Source organism: Euprymna scolopes, chromosome 1 (genome assembly GCF_053919585.1).
Source record: "Euprymna scolopes isolate OS-2025 chromosome 1, ASM5391958v1, whole genome shotgun sequence".
In the NCBI taxonomy this organism is placed as follows: domain Eukaryota; kingdom Metazoa; phylum Mollusca; class Cephalopoda; order Sepiida; family Sepiolidae; genus Euprymna; species Euprymna scolopes.
The window spans coordinates 183,807,606-183,828,399 of record NC_136482.1 but is presented as its reverse complement, the minus strand read 5'-3'; the positions used below and the strand labels follow the sequence as shown (position 1 = coordinate 183,828,399).

Here is a 20,794-nt window from a genome sequence, read left to right as displayed (position 1 = left end):
ATAGCTTCTTCCTAAAAACTGCTAAACTTTGGAATTCTCTTCCAGTTCTCTACTTCCAACTGTACTGACATGGAAAAGTTGGAGTGCAATGTGAACAGAAATCTTGCAGACAATGTGCCTTTTTTTGAGGTGAAATTGTAATTATATATATATATATATATATATATATATATATATATATATATATATATATATATATATATATCTCACACACACACACATCCTAAGTAGGTTATGGGGGAAATTTAAGCATAAGTCTTAAGATTTTGGAATTAGATGGATTACAAATACAGAGAAATACAGGGGGGAAAAAAAAAAAAAAAAAAAAAAAACACAAAATAGTTTTAAAATTTGTATTCAAGCAAAAAGTTACAATTCTACATTTCAGCAAATTTTGGTTCTTCAGATTTTCTTGGTCCTTTTTCGGTTGTTGATCAGTGCCATCATCAAGTCTTGAAGTCATTGCATAATACTTACCTGTGGAGCATTGTTGATTTTGGGAGGAAGGAGGAGGGGTGGGGATTAACCCAAATTGGAAGAGAAATAAAAATTGCTGGTAGTTTTTAAAACTAAATTTAAGGTTTGCATTTAAGGGAGATAAAAATGTTAAAATATTTACCAGCTGTTCAATTAGGTTTGGTTGCAATTAGACTTGGGCATAGAGGAGGAGTCACAGTTGAAACTTGGGTTATAAGTCAAAACATACAAGACCCTCAACCCAGAGAATTGGCATGCTTCCAGAAAACCCAAGAACCCTCCCAAGGGCTGAAAATGAAACCAAAACACTTACATGAATAGAAAAGACAGCATATATATACTGGAAATCACAGCAAGTGGATCTCTGCTTCCTTGGTGAGACAAGGGGAAACTGGTCTGCAACAGCAACTTTAGGTTTTTCTTAGTCCTTCCAATACTGGTTTTATCTACATTTTATCTAAACCCAGGATTTTTAACTTTCCTCACTCGGAATGGTTCAGCACCCGACAGCTCAGCAACAGCATTTTGCGTTGGAAAATAAAAAACTGCTTTCCAGCTACACACAACCGCCATTTCTCCTCCTCCGGTTTTCAAGCTAGTTTGTTCTTTTTCGGCTAGTTTTTGCTTTCGATATTTCTCAGCACAACTGCAAGTTTTTTTTATCCAGCTAAAGAGCAGAAGTGGCAAATACAAATTAGGAAGAAAAAAAAAAATTACATCAATAGCTAAATATGGCTGCTTTTTTAAACGAGATCCCTATTTTATAAACAAAAATAATCACGTAAATAATTCAAAGTAAAAATGGTTTCAGTACCATTAAACTTAGTTTCAGGTTTGACAATTCATAGAAAGGTTAGAAAAACTACGTCCGTGCAAAGATTTTTTAGAAATATTTTTCACTTATTCCCTTTGACTTTTTCTTTGCAAGTGTGTAGTCAAAGTGCTTTGAAATTCTAGTTTCTGAAAAAATTTTTTTTACATGGACACAGTTTTAATACAAATTTACTAAAAAATTGTTAAATAAAGCCAAGTTAAAAAGAAAAAAAAAAAAATACTAAAACCCATTTCACTAAAAATTATGTGATTACAGTAATAATCTAACCAAAAACTAAGCTTACACACATGCCATTTAGAAAATAGGCTTTATTAAATATTTAGAAACTAAATTTAATTTAAGATTAAAGTCTTCACTTTAAGAGATTTAATCATGAAATTATAGCCGACAAAGCAACTGAAAGATAAGCAGCCATTCATGGAGAAAAAAGTTAATATGGATAGCAAGTAATCCTAGGTTTATTTTTAAGGGAAAAAAAAAAAAAAAATTCTGCAATACATACCGATGAAATAAAAATAGAACCGGAACAAAACTGCTGAACATTTTATCTCGCCAGTCGAGGTCAATTTCTGATCTGACATTGTAAACCTTGCATGTTTTGCATTTTATAAAGAGGATCGGCGACTTTTGTCTACGTTTTTTGCTGCCGGGAAGACTGCGAACAAACAGGAGAAGAGGAGACCACACGACAGCAAAAAGCCGAGAAGAGCAAATGGAGACTGGGGGAACCGGCGTTTTGCGCGTGACCCCAGCCAAAAAGAGACAGCACTGCCCGCATGTGTGCAACACACAAAGGAGAAGGAACAGCTACACCGGAGCAGCAGCAGCAACCAACACAGCACAACTGCAGCAAACCAGCATTAAGAACCCCTGCAGCAGATTATAAACCACACACCACCCGTCAGTAACAGTTTTAATAATACGTACACAAAAAATATTAACAGTTGCAATTCGGTACTTTGTACATTAATTTATTTTTAGCGTTCAAATTAATGAGTAACTTCCAGCATTGCTTAAAATTCTAGTATTTATCACAATAGATAAAAGATTGAAAAATATATACAAATAAATGTTATTAAAGGCAAACCAAGTTATTAACTATCTAAAAAGAAAATTGAACACTAAAATCTTAACTCTTAGGAATATTTATCAGATACGTTTTATGTTAGAATTCGTTTCCAACAATTTTTATAAAAAAATCATATGCATATTAAATATAACTAAAGAAAAGTAAACATCTTAAAATTTACAAGAAAATAAAACTATTGTTATAAAAGTAACAAGACTTAAATTTCATTGTATAATTTTTCAAGGTCTTATTTCATTTCATTAAATCACTCCCTTTATCACTGCTTCCGGTACCAGCCACACCAATAGTTAGCTGATAACCAAATACGAGGTGTTTCCGATATCACTTACACCCTGTTTGGATCCTCAATATTTGTTCAAAAGTTCATACCGGTAAATAAATAAAAAAAAATTAAAAAAAGCATCCAACAAATGTCCCAATCGTGCAAAAATGTAATGTTTTACCAGTATTGTTTAATTTTCGAAACCCCAAACTTGCTGTAACTATGGCGGGCAATGAGCCCCCCCCCCCCCTTGCATAAAAGTCATTAAGTAAAACTTCAAAAAAGTTAAAGCAAACAACTTATCCAGGTAGACATAGATTAGTAATTTTAGCCTTTAGTAGCATTTGTATGTATTTTTATTTGTTTTGTTGGTTATTGTAAAAATAGACAGTTTTATCTTCAGTGTAATGTTCATTTTACGGCTCCGATTTAAAAATTCAATGTTGATAAAATTAGTTACTTAATAATTAGAGTTGAAACCGAAAGTTTTAGCCCTTACTTTTCATTAATTTAGAACGCTGAAAACCCCAGTAAAATTTTCTTGAAAGGGAAGAGGCGTTGTACATCTTTATTGTTAAATTCATTCCACAAGGGGAATTTAGCAAGAACTATTAAAAATTCACATTTGGTAGATAGTCCAAACCATGAGCATTTCAAAATTAAAAACGAAGGGATGGAGAGGCAGGAGACTACTTTAATAGACCATGAGAAGCCAATGTCAACAGAAATTCTGGCTGTTTTGACTGACTGTTTAGTGGGGAGGAGGAAGCCGAAATCACCAGGTAAATCAAAATAGCAAAATGAAACCAAACATGCTTTCCGGCTATTGAAAGAATCGTTCATTTAACTAGAAATTTTTTTGAACTTGGCATTTTAAATTTGATAATTTTTTGAATAAATGTTATCTTTAGAAAAAATTAATAAGCACCATTTCACAAGAATTCAAATTAATGAATCTGGTCCCCACTTTTTTTTTTTTTTTTTTTTTAATTGAACTTTGTTAAAAATATTTCGGTAAAAGTAATTTTAGTTGAAAAGATTTAGGTTAAAATTGCGTTACGTAAGTGTTGAGTAGCGGCCATAAAGCGAGTAAAACAGTAAAAAACTTATTTACAGGTGTAGTAAAATTTTTTTATTTATTCAACTTCCAGTTAAATGAACGATTCTATTTCAATAACCAAAATGCGTTTCATTTCATATGCCCGACACTTCATATTTCGCAGTTTTGATTTACCAGGTGATTTCAGCCATTTTTTTTTTTAACGCTATCAGTCAAAATAGCCAAAATTCTTTTATATTGAAAGATTCTTACAGGTTTATATTTTACCCCATTGCTGTGAACAGAAAAATAATGAGATTTATCAGTTGATTACATGTCAATATTCGATGGTGTGTGTGTGTGTGTGTGTGTGTGTGTGTGTGTGTGTGTGTGTGTGTGTGTGTAAGAGGGGGGGTATGCCAGAATGAATACTTAAGGAGGCGGACATTTTGGAAACACGGTTTCTTGTTCTGTTCAATACATGGTGACAATATAATTTTACATTATACCTGAAGTTTAGAAATTTTCTAGATATTTCCGATAAAATCTCATTTATTTTTTGCTGACGGCAAAAATTTTAAGTTAAAATCCAGGCAGTGTTTCGCACCCGCATTTCTAAATCTTCATGGCATTGAAACATGAAAATATCAAGGTGACACAAATGAAAATTAACGATTCAGTTTAGGAAAATCTGAAACACTTTCAGTAGTTTAACGACTTCAAAAGAGATTTAAATTATTCAGCCTTTCAATTTGCACTAAGGTTGCGTGACCCCTGAAAAAGATTCCTTTTTGGTTTTAATTAACTTAGGAAGGTTGGATTCTAAATGCATCAAAGATTAATTTTTTCATGTGCCCTGTAGTACTAAAGAACTGCCACATTCGTAGTTTTGTCTAACTAGATCTGGTAAATTTTAGTTCTAAAATTTTTACGATTTGACTGCAAAATCGCCGTAAAATATTCATGAAGTGTGCATTTCGATACAGAGTTTTATTAAATGGAAATCAGTGCTCGGAAGAATCAAGCTACCGGAAGTGGATACGGTTGATATAAACACGGAACGGAAACATGACAAATCTAGGCCATATATTCATTTTAAAAAATTCAATTAACATGTGTTATGGGAAAAATGTATTATAAAATAAAATTGTTCAATTTTTACACTTGTTATCTTCCATTATACAAATCTCACCCGTGTTTAAATGTATGTACGTTTCTATATCTGCCTAAAACTTCGATAGAGACAAATGATTTTCAGACAGATCGTTGTGAAGCTCGACCCTTCGGAGAAATTGAAAAATTGGCTAAAAATTCCTTCACCCTCAACTTGGCACTTTCCTACATGGAGAGGTCGCTCCCCCCCCCCCCCCCCCAGATATTTTTTTTAAAGGCTTCCCTTTTTTGATGGACTAGTGTTAATTTAAACATTCGTCACTTCCGGTTTGGCGATGGGCAGCACAACAGCAAAGACGTTAGGTTTTTTTTTTAAATCTTTTTTTTCGTAGTACGGGTTCGAACCTGCCTGCCAACTACTTTTTGCTCTACACCTCCAAACACCCGGGCATCCAGGCTAATTTATGTTCCACTTATGTTATCACAAAATAATGACATACAATTCTACTCCCGGGAGAATCCATTCACGGATGGGTGGAAGTTTTTTTTTTCCCTATCTGACACTCATCAAAAAATGGCAATCCATTTTGCACTCGATGGTGCTAAACACCTAGTGATTACTTTGACATCTTATATTCAGTGACAAAATCTATTCGTAAACTTCAACTATCAGATTCCAGTTCTCCGATATAAACCCCCGACCCATCCAAGTTTATCGGATTACAGCGAAATTCTGTACATATCTCCCTCAGAGTTACACTAATCACTTATGGAATTTTAACACTAGTCTATTCTGCAATGTGCGGAAATCCTTGCATCACATATGTGAAAATTTATGTTGAAGTGTCAGGCAGCATCATAAGTTGGACTGAAGTTAATTGTTCATTCCTTATGAAATTGTCATGTGTTATTACACGAGGCATCGCTTATCGTTTTCTAGGTACGGGCAAAATGAATGCCAATGCTTATAATTTATAAAAATTTTGACCCCTCAAAAATTAACCAATTTTAATGGAAATTAAATAATGATCAGAATATAAATGAATTATTTTTATTTAAATCTTAGTGGAAATTTTGTTTAAACAAGAAATACCTTTAAAGTTATGGTTTTCAGTAGTAAATAAACGAAAGAATTTGTCTTTATATAAACAAAGCATCATAATTTGTAATAGTAAAAAAATTTAAGGAACATTACAAAAAATCCATAAATCCGTATTAATGAATTCTATATAACTTGAAAAATGAATTTTTTGAACTACCGATATTACCACTGAATTAAGCATTGCTTATTTATTTTCACAAAAAATAAATCTACTTTTAAATTAGGGGTTTCGCATAATTGTTCTAAGCAAGATTTAAATTTCCTTGTAAGAAATTGAAACTTACAGCATAAGATTTTTTTATAATATTGAAAAATTTAACAAGATAGAAAATTAAATTAAATGCAAAAATTAATACGAATGTTCAGAAAAGAACTGTATGGATGAATGCGCGACTGAAGAAAACAAACCTACTTCCCTTTTAATTACATGACGTCATTTTCAGTCTTGACTGCCTGAAATTTTGGGCCTTCATAATTTGTGTTTACGAAATTTTAGTTTGTTGCGTTTTGCGAACGCTAGAATCACTCGGTTCTTGGGCTATGTTTTGTACAAAAAGTGTTTTAAATTTAATTCAATATCTTAGGACTTTAATTATATTTGAAATTAAAAACTAATACCTTAAAGGATATTTACAATTAATTTATTTAACTTTTTTTTTTTTCTTTTTTTTTTTTATTACATTTTCACCCCAAACAAGGCACATTGCCACTTTAATGTAGGGGGCTACTATCAGGGGAAACAACTACTGGGGTACTATGTAGGGATTAGGGCAGCGAGATGTTGGTTCACGTTGCACTTGAACTTATGCATGTCAGTACAGTTGGGGAAGCAGTGACCTGGAATGGAATTCCAAAGTCTAGCAGTTCTGGGGAAGAAACTACTGGAGTGGAAAGATCTTTTACATCTAGGGATCTCTACAGTGTGGGGGTGGGATTTTGTAGCTTGTCGGGTCTGTCGAGGGTGTTCACGTCGTGGGGGCACAAGTGCTTGCAGTTCTTCAGAGCATTCACCATTATAATACTTGTAGAACAGGCAGAGGGATGCAACGTTTCGACGATGGGACAGAGGCTGAAGTTTTGATGCCAGTTTAGGGCCTATCAGATTTGCGACTCTTTTGAACCCTGTCAAGGAGCGAGAGACAAGTCGCCGATGCACCGGCCCAAATATGACAGCAATACTCCATACATGGGTGAATAGTGGCCTTATAGAGGTACAGGATACTTTCGGGTGTTAGAAGTTTTCTAGCACGGTAGAGAGAGCCCACCTTCCTCGCAGCGGCCCTGGCAATGCCCTCGATGTAATTGTTCCACCTCATGTTTCCTGTGAACGTTAGGCCAAGGAGCTTGAAAGACGTACTCTCAGCTAAAGAGTTGTTGGCCATTGCTATAGGTGGTAGAGAAGGTTTCTTGTAATTATTGAATGAAACCAGTTTTGTCTTGGTGGCATTGAACGTTACCATCCATTTTTGTCCCCATTCCACTACTGATTTGAGGTCATCCTCTAGTGTTTCTGCCATTACTTTAGATATATGTTCATGTTTTCCTGTCGTGCCTGCTATAGAGTGTGGTGTCATCAGCATATATACCCATCTCAGAGGCAATTTTGTCGGGGAGGTCATTTATGAATATCAGGAACAGCAGAGGACCAAGGATAGATCCCTGGGGCACTCCCGCATTTATATTATATTGTTTAGACGTACGACCGTCGAGGACAACCTGGATTTTTCTCTTATCTAAGAAGGATTTGTTAAGTATTCTACCAGTGATACCGTAAGATCTAATCTTCCTGAGGAGACCCTCATGCCATACCCTGTCAAAAGCCTTAGATATATTTAGAGCTACCGCTCTGCCCTCTCCCGCTTTGTCCAGTGAATGGTATATGCGTTCAGAGATTACAGTGAGGATGTCTGCCGTGGAACGGGCTTGTCTAAATCCATATTGATGGTCGGTCAGAAGTTTAGCATCTGTAAGGTGCTTAGACTCCAAAATTTAGCTGAATTGGGTAGCTCGCCATGAAAACATTTTTCATGTGTACAAATATTTTTTTCCTTTGGGAAAAGTTTAGTCCTTAAATCTGTCAAATACAATCAAATAGTCGGAAACTTACAATTGATAAATCGGCTTCCAAAACTAGGTCCCATTTTTGCCCGTACTTATTTTCCTAAAAGATACTGTTGGAATTGTATGGTGGAATCATGAAGTTTTCGTTTCGTTATTCACCTGAAGGTAGGTACCTTTTTAGGATACAATAAAAATTAGGCGATGAAACTTGCAAAAAACATTCTAAGAATATATTAAAGACTAATATATATAATTTATACAATTGAATCATTGTTTTGTTAAAGTGTTAAAGTTCAAACTACAATTTTTTAAAAATTGTTTTATTTGATAAGGGGTTTTTTTGGGGGGGAGGGGGGGGCTTAAGTCATTTGTTTCGTGATAAGTTTTAAAATTAAAGTATGGTTTCGTTTTTTCATATCGTGCTCCCGTTCTGTATGTCAACCGTATCCACTTCCGGTAGTTTGATTTTTCCCAACACTGGGTTTTGGAGAACTAATTATAAACTAGAGTACATATGTAGAGGAGGTACAGCAATATTTTTAATAGTGTTTGAGTTATGAAAGTTTTATGGTATATTTTGTTTAAATTGTTGGGTGAAAGTCGAAGAGTTACAAAACATCCGCCCCTCGTTAAGAATGGTTTCTAACCAACGTTATTTCATCACGGTAACTTTACCGCATAAGGACCAAAATTACTTTATCGAAATGTAGATCCAATTTACACATTAAAAGCAGTTTTAAAGCGATATTATTACAAAACAGAAAAGTTAAGTCTCCAAAAAGAATTAAATATTTAAGAGATATTCTTAGTTTAGATAAATTAGGAGGAAAATACTGGGGGAGGGGGGGTACACCGTCTGAAAGAATACAATTTGATGGGACTTTAAATTAACATAATATAAAAGAATTGAAGTTAAAATGAAACTATCGAAATTGACGTAGAATTAACCGATATTAGAAAAAATATTTTATTAAATGATTTGGCACTTGTACAGTTTAATCAAGACATTAACAAAAGAGAAAATATCAAGTTATTGTACGTATCAGTTTTGAACTGAGATCTTAAAAAAAAAAAAAAAAAAAAAAAAAAAAAAAAAAAACCCTTATTTGACTAGTTTTGGGGGAGCACAAAACGTTTTACCGACAGTGCGTTGAAGGTAGACATCTTGAATTTTTTTTGAACACGCCAGAACGCCGACACTTCCTCTCCAATCTTAGCTTTTCTTCCTAAAAATCGAACCTTTTGCTTGGTATGAAATTTTTTTTTTTTTTTTTAGCTTGGGGGGGGGGGGGTGAAATTAAGTGAAATTTTTTTTTCAGACGAACTTCATCCCATAACATACGTACAATTTCAACTTGATATTCTCATTTTTTTTATGTCTTGTACAAGTACCAATGAGTTTTATTAAATGCAGAAAAACAAATGAACATAATTAGAAATGGTACTGCCCTCAGATCCTAGACGAATTTTTGTAACACCACATGGGTATTTGACAAGCTCCACACTTGGAGTTACAGATTAATTCTAATTCTTTAGAACATTAAAAATTCCATTTTACGTTGTGTAATTCTTGCGACGTTAATACATGAATAATTTGTTCTAAGTCAAGGTGCACATTGCATTTTCGAATTTTTACTTATGATTTTGTGATCTGAATTTTTTTAATTAAAAAAAAAAAAAAAAAGTTAAAATTTTAATAGCTAATCAAATTGCTTTACTTAAATGAGTAAAACTAAATCAGTGTACGAAACAAATACAATAAAGAATTTGAAATTACCATTTTTACCTATTTTTCTTATAGACAATTTTTAAAGACATTTCAGTATATCGAGAGAAGTCACCACATGGACCTAAAAAATTCGTAAAATAAATTCAAGTTTTTACGAGACGGAAGTGGAAAACGCGGGGTTTAGTTTATATTACAGAACTAAAATTATAACCAGACATTCTGCAAGTTTCGAAAGCTTAAATCTTTAGTTACATAAACCAATTTAAATTACTCTAAAATCCAAATTAAATAACTTTATTCGGAAAACCAAGTTATTTTTGATTGGTTGAAAACATTTAAAAGACAAGTATTCTTCGAAGCTAAAAGGACATTAATTTTCTCACACGCTTTTAATTTTAAAAATGAAGAATGAAAAGTGAGTTTTCCTAGAGGGAAATTTGGTGAGAAAGACGACAAGTTTGAAATATTAATACCAATTTTTAGAGATTTGTTCCAAAACTGCAAAGAATTTGTAAATGACAGCAGGAATTAATAGAACGGCAATCAACAGGAACCTGGATCAGGCCTGGATCTGAGTTGACTCGGCCGCCGCCCTACAAGATAAAAATAATCTTGTTTCATCTCATTTTTAAATATTTTTTTAAAATAAAACTTAAACAACCACCGGCATACAAAAAGATGTTCGGTTTTTTTTTTTTGTCAGTATTTGTTTTATAGTAAACGTTACTACTGGCGATATTTCAAAAGTGGGAAATTGATTCGATTTGCTTGTAAAAAAGTGACCAATTTGCAAGGAAAAATTCTGCAAACGACGGAAAGATATTTTAAAGATCCCGTAAATTTAATTACGTGCTAAATGAGTATAGAATAGGTAAATTTTTTTTTTAGCTTCCAGTTCACTCACGTTTAAATTTGGCGTAGACAAGTTTCCGAATATTAAGATATCATCCAATATAATCAGAGGCCATGGGTTTCCCCCCCCCCCCCAATGCGCATGCATGTTATGAAACACCTCCCTCATGTTTAGAATGGCAAACGCCACAGACCCCTTAATATCCAGAAGACTTGTTTGCGACAAATTTTTAATTTGATATTAGTTTTCACTAGACCCGGGGGAAAAAAAAAAAAAAAAAAATTTTATAAGTGGGGTCAACTTTCCAAATAGAACTTAGGTTTACAGCATGTTTCCTATTTTGAATATTTTTTTTACTTCCGTTTTCTGCTTTGTGATTAAGTCCCTTCTGATTAACGTTTCAGTTTTAAAACTTTGTTTTTCCAAGTTAACACTCCAATCGGTTACAAAGGCTTTCTGAGCTATCGACTGCAAAATGAAACGAGGTTTTTAACCTATTTAAATAAGCAAACAAATCGGGTTAGTTTGATTTTTAACTAGCTCGTTTCATTTTGCAACCGAAACTCTAGAAAGCTGACAAGTAGTTCGAAACATACACCATACTAAAATACGCAACATTGCACACTGAATGCGTTATTAAAAACGGCAGATTTGCCGTTTAGTTGTAAAAAAATCTTCGAACCAGGTAATCACTAAAAGGGACTCTTAAGGTCGACACCGGTATCGAGCATTTTATATTTCACTAACTTTAAATGGGTAAAATATAACTATTCTTTAAAATGTAATTTAAATTAACCACGTAGTTTAATAAAAATAAAAAAATTAATGCAAGTGAAGTCTAAGATGATTAAAAAATTTTATTTTATAATTTAAAATTGACCAATAAAAATTAGATTTTATACTTATGTATTTTTGGGGTGTGGTGGGTGCTCTCTCTAGTGCACTTGCTGATCCACGCTATTTTTAAAATCGTATTTCCAAGTTTAATTAAAGTTTTTATTTTTTTATATAATTGTAACGTATAGAAAAGGTACAAAACACCATCCCTCCATGTTAAGAACGGTATTTTTTTTTTTTTTTTTTTTTTAATATTTCAGCACGGATCAATAAGTGCACTAGTACCATTTTTGGTGTTGAACTAGATGTATCAGAATTTGACACCCCTAACACGAAACTGAGAATAAAATATAAACTCGTAATTTCTTTTAAAAGTGGATTTATTTTCTATGGATTATACTTCTAAAACTATTAGAGTTGTATAAAAACAATTTTTTCAAAAACAGTAATGAAATTGAATTTTACAAGTTCCGTATTTTTCAATTAAGCTTAAAAAAAAAAAAAAAAAAAAATTTTCTATTGATTCTATGTTTACGATATTTTCAGGGTCAATGTAAAATTTTATGCCCTTTCCAATAAACCGAATATATTTTAGACAAACGTTTTTTTACATTCACGCCCACCCCCATTTTGAAATGTCTAATAAAAATTAAATTTACTCAGTTTTATATATCACAGATGAAGATAAAAGATCAAGATATATTCAAATTTAAAACAAAAAGTACTGTTATTTAGAAATTTACTGTAAAGTCTGAAGTTTAAAACCTTAAAAAAAAAAAAAAGTTTGTTTTTTTTCAAAGGAAACCTTGATCCTTGCTCCATAAAGATTAGGAGTTAATACATTTTCCGAGTAGTTATAAGCTGGGATAAACAGGGGGTCGAATTCAATATTTTTCAAAGTTTCTAACACCTAGTTCTGAACGTTATTTTTAAAACCATTCTTAATGAGGTGAGGGCGTTTTGTAACTTGTTTCCACCTTACAATTTAAAAATCGTGAACTTGAACTAAAGATTTTCTAATACACAGTAGTGCGCCAGTGCGGTATCATCTGCCATCGTATGCATTCGAGAACAATATCTACTGTAAAATTAAACCAAAATTCGGTACGTATGCATCTGCCATCGTATGCATTCGAGAAATATAATGGCACCCTTGAAATAAATGTTATATTTTAATTCTAAACATTTTTTTTTTTTGGGGGGGGGGGGCATATTTAAGTCCCCCCCCCCAAACATTTACGTTCTTTTGTGGGCTCTGATCACGCGCATATAAATACTCGCGGAAAAGGTTAAAGTGCAGAAAAAGATAACGTTGATTTTTTTTTGTAAGAGCGTAAAAAAATACTCGCGGAAAAACCGGTTGTACCCATAAATATATTTAAGAAAAATAGTAAAAACATTTAGTTTATGCTTGCAAAAAAAAAATAAAAATGAACCGTTCAAAATTAAAATATAACAAAAACATTATTTCAAGGGTGCCATTATATACATTGTGCTTCCGTAACTGGGTGGACTGACTAACGCCACCTATAGTCAAACGGAGGAAACTAGCTCTCATGTTTACCGCTTTAAGTTTTCAGGTTAAATTAAAGTTTCACGATTTCTTTTAATACATAAGTACCCAAACGTATGTTTTAAATGTTAATTATAAAACAAAACATTGTTTTAAAACTTCATCTTGCATTATTTGTTAAACGTGGTTAATTTATAGTTACTTTTGGTCAAGATCAAAGTGTAGTATCTGTTCTTCAGATGCTGCAGCAGTGCTGCACTTCCATTTCTTGTTTTCGGTGGAGGAGAAATCCTTCACGACTGAGACAATTTTTATTTTTGTATCTTTTCTCCACGTTAAAAAACGACCCTGGTGTCTAACTGTCCCGTGGGGAGGCATAGTAAATAGGTACAATAATTATGTGATTATATCTTTATCCATTTAAAGTTTGTGAACCATTAACAATTAAACAGCTTCTGCTCGATACAGGTGCCGACCTTTAGAGTCCCGTTTAGTGATTACCTGGTTCGAGGATAACTTATGGCAAATCTGCCACAAAACAGGCCTTAACGAGCTTGTCCCCTGCCATAAGATTAGTTTGCATGTTTTTTTTTTTGCGGATTATCATCGATAGACCCACCTTTCATTTCATATTAGCATGAAAGTTTAATGACTTAACCTGGGATGGGGGAGGGGGGTAATTGTCAATTATAACGTTCTATTAAATTGATACCCCACTTTGCGTTCGTTCTTCCGTTTTTCCGGCACTTCTGCATGACTGACATGCGGCGAACGTGTGTATTTTAGTTTAAGTAACCGCCGACAGATGTCACTTGGCAGCCAAAGAACAGGTGTCGATAACTTTTCCTTTTCTAAAAAGGCGTGCAAACTAAAAGTATTTTGCTACATTTATACAATGCTGTACAAAAAGTCAGAAACCCGTTTCATATTTTCACAATTGTTTTGTTACATTGACAATTTTTATGTTTAGACAATCAACCTTTTTTTATTTTATTTTTTTACTACACCGAAAAAAAATTTATGATACCGAGCAAAATGTTAGATTTAAGAAAAGCTAGTATTAAAGATTGGAAGGGGTGTCAGCGCTTTAACTGGAGTTATCTCCCTTTCGAATTCCTAAAATTCAAACAATTTGAAAATCCAAGATGGCTGCCTTCAACGCGCGCTCACAAAAACGTTTTTCCGCTGTAAAAAAAAAAAAAAATATTTTCTGTGAACTTCGTTCTATAACAGAGAATTTCAACTTTTCATTTTTTAATGTTTTTACTAAACTGTACAAGTACCGTAAAAAAAAAAAAAAAAAAAAAAAAAACTTATTGATCCGCGCTATTTAAGTTATGTTTATTAAATTGTAAGATTACAGGTACACAACACCTTGTCCACATTTTAAGTGGGTACTTGTACCGTACAAGACAAAAAAATGAAAATATCGAAAAGGTTATGTTGTACGTATCCATTTTGGACTGAAGATCTAAAACTTGGTCGAGTAGTTAGTTTTTACAGCGGAAAAACGTTTTTATGACAGCGCGTTAAGTCAGACATCTTGGAATTGGTTAACACGCCACGGGGAGAGATAACTCCAGTTAAAGCGCCGACACTTTCGATTTTTAATTTTTAATACTAGCTTTCTTCCTAAAAACTTTTAGCGGTAGCATTAGATTTTTTCGCTGAAAAAAAAAAAAAAAAAAAAAAAAAAAAAAAAACTACTTAATGATATTAAATTAGTTTTTATTACTGTACAGTTTCGAAAAAGTAGAAAGCACTTACTGATCCGCGCTATTTTTTTTAAATAGTATTTAAGTTTTTTTTTTTATTCAATTGTGAGGTTAACGTATAGAAAAGGTACAAAACACCATCCACTCATGTTAATGGCTTTTTAAAAAAACATTTCAGCATGGATCAATAAATGCACCAGCACAAAAAAAAAAAAGTTACTGTAACAGGTTTTCGAAGAACAGTGTTTACCAATGTATTTGGAAAATTTTAAAATGGCGTCCGACTGTTGAACACGGTAAGTTTGGGAAAAAGTTAACTATAAAAACTACATAATACCAGTAGAAACTTATGTTTTTAAATCATTTTCTCCAAACTTAACTTGTTCAGAGTGGGGCGCCATTTTAAATTTTCCAATACATCGATAAACACTTTTTCGAGTTGAATAAACATGTTACATTAAAAAACATCTAGTTAGGTAGAAAAGTAACTTATCTTGCCTTTGATAAGGTTATTTTTCTGACAACTTCCGAATCTATAGTAATACAAACCCATTTATAAATTGATTTTTCAGTTCTTCCTCAAATTTCCAAACAGCGGACACGTGGTTTGCCCGCGGGGGGGGGGGTATTAATTTAATAGAATTATTTAATTGAGAACCGATTCCCATGTTAAGTCATTAAACTTAGTTTTGCGGTAAATTTAGATTAGGTCCACCTCCACAACTCTTAAGTAACGCATTTTTAAAGATCGACTATGTTGAATACGGAAATCGCATTGAAATTTTGCAGAAATAAATTATCGAGATCAAAAAGTTGTATTATGCATTGTATTCTTTGGAGGCCATCATTTTTACGCGCGAGCCATAAACAAATCTCCGCGCGTAACAAAGATGGCCGCCAAAGAATACAAAGCATAAAACTTTATTCAGCATAGTCGAAAAACCTAAAGTCATTAAGAAAATTGTGAAGGTGGACCTAATATCTAAAAAATTCTAAAGGTCATCGATTGAACAACCCGCGCACATTGATAAAATAAATGCGTTAAGTTGAAAGCCAACATTTAACTGGTGAACCACTGAACCAGGAGACTTAAGGCATTCATCGTGAAGCAGAAGGATCAGCAGGAAACTGAAAAGTGCAGAACTTGAAGCCCACAAATTAGTGCTAATGTTCGTGCTATTTTTAAATACATAGCATGAATTAAATTCAAGTTTCACGATATTAAATTAGAATCGTTACAAGACACCAATGCTAAGAATGGTGAGGCATTTAAAATAACGTTAAATAAGCACGGTAATGTTTTGTTAACGTGCTAAAATAATTACGGGAGCTTTCAAATAAAGCGTACAATCAAAAATAGATTAAGTAAACTTCCCAATTCTATTCATTCCAATAATAACGTTTACCTCAATTTAAAAGTGGACTAGAAAAATACATTTATCTTCATCAGCAGTAAATGCGCCCGGAAACGAGATCATGTTAAATAAAATCATGAAGTCGTAAATGTTAAATGACTGCCGATGTAAATAAAAAAAAAAATTCTTTAAAATAAAGAAAACAAGACAAAAAAAAAAAAAAAAAAAAAAAAAAATGGACAGACTGCAATCAACGAGAAAAAGAAAAGGTTAAGATTGTTTGCAATACTATTTACTCAAATTAAAGGGAGGGAACAAAAACATTGATATGATAGAAAATATAGCAACTTTCATATTTTTGGAAAAAAAGAAAAGATGAGTAAACAAAGGATGGGGGGGGGGGGCTGGTGAAAGAATTCAAACATGGACATGTGGAAATTTAAATGAAAAAGTATGTCTGAAAAGTCAATGCATTATTATAGCAGAAAGTGGTAAGCCTTACATTTTAAAACAGCTACACCATGCAAACACCACCATCATCGTCATCATCACCGTGAGCAGCAGCAGTAGATCTGGTCAGGGCGGCGGTGAAGGGGGAAAAGAAACATACAAAAAAAAAATTTAAAAAAAAAAAAAAAAAAAAGACGGAGCACGTGGAAAAGCAGTTTTCACCTTAGGTTTTTTTTTTTTATAATGTTAGGAGACACTGAGGAAAATAAAAATTTAATCAAAGTAGTAACAGTGATGGCGGTATACACCCAGCGAAACGTGAATCACGAGATGAAATTACAACCCCCCCACCCACCCTTCTAGCAAATAATCCTGGCAGGAAAAGCAGTTTTAATTAGCTGCGGAGATCTAAGCATTATAAACTGAAAGTTTTACACCTTGCAATTATACCAGAAATTTTATGGGATGGGAATATTCTAAATGCTTTTTTTAGCAATCTTATGTATAAAAAGAAAGAGTGGTAGTATCCACCAACACGTGTTTACTACTACGGAATATTATCCTCAGTGCCAAACACCATATTTCTAAAAATATTTATCTGCCTTTCTCCGTTAAAAGTATTTTCTTTCCTCTGCTTAATTACTTCAATCTTCCTCATCAACTTCTTGCTTATCTTTGTGATTATTGGAGTTTGCGTCTGGTGACCCTTGAGGGGAGCAACTCCGGCTACGAGACCTGCTCCGGCTCCTGCTATGGGGAGATCTACTTCGGCTACGACTGCGACTTCTGCTGCGACTCCGGCTTCTCGATTTCGAAGAGTTTTCCCGAGGGGCACCTCCACTGGCTGTGGCAGATCCGGAGGGAGTTAGGTTCCCACTAGCGCTGGCAGTAGCTCCACTACTTGCCGGAGGACCGCTGGAACCACGTGTTTGACTTCCTCCACGGCCGCCCTCACTACTTCGTGCCGGACTGGCACTCCGGCTACGGGAACGGCTCTTACGGTCATCTCGACTCGGACTCCGGCTTCTGGTGCTGCGACGGCTTCCTCCGCTACTCCTTTTCTTGCTACCGCTTCCTTTGCTCGGTGGGGTCGGGCTTCGGCTGTAGTGTTTGCTGCGACTCGAGCGGGAATAGGATGGCGAACGAGATCTAGATCGGCTCTTGTAGGATCGCGATCGGGAACGACTTCTGGATCTCGTGTAAGACCTCCTCCGTCTCCGGGACGACCTGGATCGTGAGCGAGACCGTGATCTAGAATATGAACGTCTTCTTGAGCGGTAAGAACTATATCCACCACCGCCACCTCCACCACCTCCTCCTCCGCCACCGCCAAATCTCCTCGGTGGTGGCCCTCGTCTGTAAGGGTCGGCAGGTCGACCATACCTGGCCATTTGGACACGCAATTCGCGCCCATCCATTATAGCACCATCCATAGCATCCATGGCGTCGTCGGCATCTCTTTTGTCATGATAGCGAACAAAGGCAAAACCGCGGCTCTCGCGGGTGAAACGGTCGCGGGGTATATAAACATCTCCAACATCTCCATATTTTTCAAAAGCTCTGCGTAAATCCTCCGGGGTTGTCCTGTAAGTCAGATTGTCTACTTTTAGCGAAACCATGCCTTCCAAATCTAGTTCGGAAGGGCCACGACGACCGTAGCTCATTTGCTTAATATTTTTTAGTGTGTACTCAAGATGGCGGAAAAGAGGAATGTCTTTCTTTTTGTTATGTCTCCACTTTTGGCGTGGGAAGTTAAACTGACTAAAATTATAAGTATTTGTTGTTTTTCAACAACTAAACAGACCTGTAGTCTGATTGTAAACTTATCAAATCTCGCGTGAGTAGTGTTCGTGGAAATCCGTTAGATAGATTTTCTTTTTAAATTCGAGTATAATAAAATCCAAGGTGGTGGTCGTTATCGTGAAGGCTCCTAAGTGTGACGTCGGCTTTGTTTCCGGGCAACCTCGTTCTAAATTAGCCTTTACGCGGTTTTATAGTTAGCCAATCAAACACGACGGATATGGTCACGTGATTAATAAATATTCATTTTATATTCTCGTACAAACAACGACTTCACACGAGATTTAAAAAAGAAAAAAAAATTTAGTTTTATTTTTTATTTACTTCTTTTATTTATTCATTTTTTTTTTTTAATTTCTACTCCTACGCCTTTCTTTTTGCAAATACAATAAAATAATTCCCTTATATTTCTTTCCTCCTAAACTTAGATTTATTTTCATTATTAGTATTACGTTTATTTTTGTTACCCCCCCCCTTTTCTGTTTCTTTTGCTAGGCATTTCTTTTCTTCTTTTATTTTTATTTATTTTATTTTTTTTTATAAATTGTTATTGGTTATTTAGTTTTGACACGAAATTCAATGATATAATTCCTTTATATTTCTTTCTCTCCTCCACTGAGCCCACATTTATTTTTAGTTCCAATCCAGGTCTCTCCTTTGGCTTGCCTTAATTTTTCCTCGCATTTAAAAACTCATTTAATATACAACGCTATTCCTATGAGAGACTAGCAAACATGGACATTTTTTTTTTATTATTCAATTCAACGTTTTAAAAAGGGATTTTTTTTATATAATATTCTGAAAAAATATTTTTTTAAAAATCAAAATAAATATCTTTTTAGTCAAAACGAAAAACTAGAAAAGAAAAATAAACATGATTGGGGTGGACTTTGGACTGTAAAATGTAGTCTAAAATCAGTTTTTGTTATTTTACTACCTTTTAAAATATAAATTGTTGGGTTTGTATTACTTTATACATAGATTCGAAAAAGTTGTCAAAAAACAAGTATATAACAAATAAATGTTATCAAAGGCAAGATAAGTTACTTTTCTGCCAAACTGGATATATTTTTTGTGTTTTTATTCAATGTAACAATTCAGCTCGAAAAACATAGTGTTTACCGGTGTATTCGAAAATTCAAGATGGCGCCTCACACCCTCTTTAACACCGTAAGTATGGAAAAAGGTGTTATAAATAAAAAAATATACAAAATACTATTAAAAACCCGCCGAATATATGTCAACCTATGTCACGGTAACATATATTGAGCGAGTTTTTAACAGTATTTTATCCGGTTTTTTATTTATAACATATTTTCCCAAACTTACCGTGTTACAGAGAGAGTCAGACGCCATTTTGAATTTTCCAATACATCGGTAAACACTGCATGTTTTTCGAGATGAATAAACATGTTACATTGAATAAAAACACAAAAAATATATCCAGTTTAGTAGAAAAGTAACTTATCTTGCTTTTGATAACATTTATTTGTTATATATTTGTTTTTTGACAACTTTTTCGAATCTATGTGTACAGTAATACAAACCCAAATTGTTTTATATCAAAAACACTAAACTTATGACACACCTTATTTTGTGTGTGTAAATACATGTGAGCTAAGACCTGAAAAGAAGGTCAGCAGGTTCTTGTGTGTGTGCACGCGCGTGTGTGGTCTAAATATAAATTTAAAGCACGTGTGTTATTAATTCCGTATTTTATATGAATTGCGATTTTGCATAAATAAATATTTCAAGTAATAATTAAATGGAGAGAAAACGATAACTGATTATCAATAATAATAATTTTTAAAATCATTCGTATTTTCTGTAAAAAAAAAAAATAATAATAATAATACTTCGAGAATTTATTTCGTCCATATCTTTTTTTTTTTTCGTGTATATTGTTTTTCTGTACTTAGGTGCTCAAATAATAATTTTATTATTTAGAAACCCATTCATAACATGGGCTGGGGTAATTATTCTGTACTTTCACCTAACAATTTTATTTTAAAAAAAGTTATCGTAAAACTTGAATTTAACTTGAATATACAATTTTTAAAATATCACGGTAATTTCTCTGTGTTTAAGCTTCTTTTTCTTCACATGAAAAGAACTTGAGAGAAGGAAAGGACAAGCCTAAGGAAAAATAAAATCTTTAGAATTAAAATGTTTCTTTTTCTTTTACTTTTAAACTTTTTATACGTATTTTTTCTGAGTTTAGAAAGAAATTTCAAATTTGTTTCTTTTTTGTTTGTTTGTTTAATTAGCGCTTTGGGTTCACGTGTACGAGCGGTCCGGTCCGCCCCCCCCCCTCCTATTTATTTATTTTTTTTTTTTCGGTTCTTTTTTTTTTTTTTTTTGTTCAATTATTTAAGCGGATTATTATCCACCAGTTTATTTTGTTTAAAATCAAAGAGCATATTCCATTAAACTAATTGTAAAACAGGTACAAGGATGCAATATTATGGTGATGGGACAGGGGTTCGGGTTGGAGCTTAACCGACAGTGCGGGTGCGGGACTGCGGGACCCGTACTGGTCGCGGTAAGAGTTCCCTGCCGAACA

General features: G+C 33.7%; 1 protein-coding gene across 3 annotated transcripts; it reads right to left on the bottom strand.

Moving 5' to 3' along the window:
• Window positions 1–339: 339 nt before the first annotated feature.
• On the bottom strand, window positions 340–18,442 carry LOC145278192 (uncharacterized). Of its 3 annotated transcripts, XM_080130485.1 has the most exons (4): window positions 16,484–18,442; window positions 10,182–10,301; window positions 1,815–2,182; window positions 340–1,144 (listed from the first exon to the last, which is right to left on the bottom strand). In XM_080130485.1, exon 1 carries the CDS (start codon window positions 18,093–18,095, stop codon window positions 17,076–17,078), a length of 1,020 nt encoding a protein of 339 aa, XP_079986611.1. In that variant the 5' UTR covers window positions 18,096–18,442; the 3' UTR covers window positions 340–1,144; window positions 1,815–2,182; window positions 10,182–10,301; window positions 16,484–17,075. The 3 variants fall into 3 exon arrangements, with proteins under 3 accessions (XP_079986611.1, XP_079986605.1, XP_079986608.1); XM_080130479.1 differs by having other exon boundaries at window positions 340–2,182; XM_080130482.1 differs by lacking the exon at window positions 10,182–10,301 and having other exon boundaries at window positions 340–2,182.
• Window positions 18,443–20,794: the final 2,352 nt, after the last annotated feature.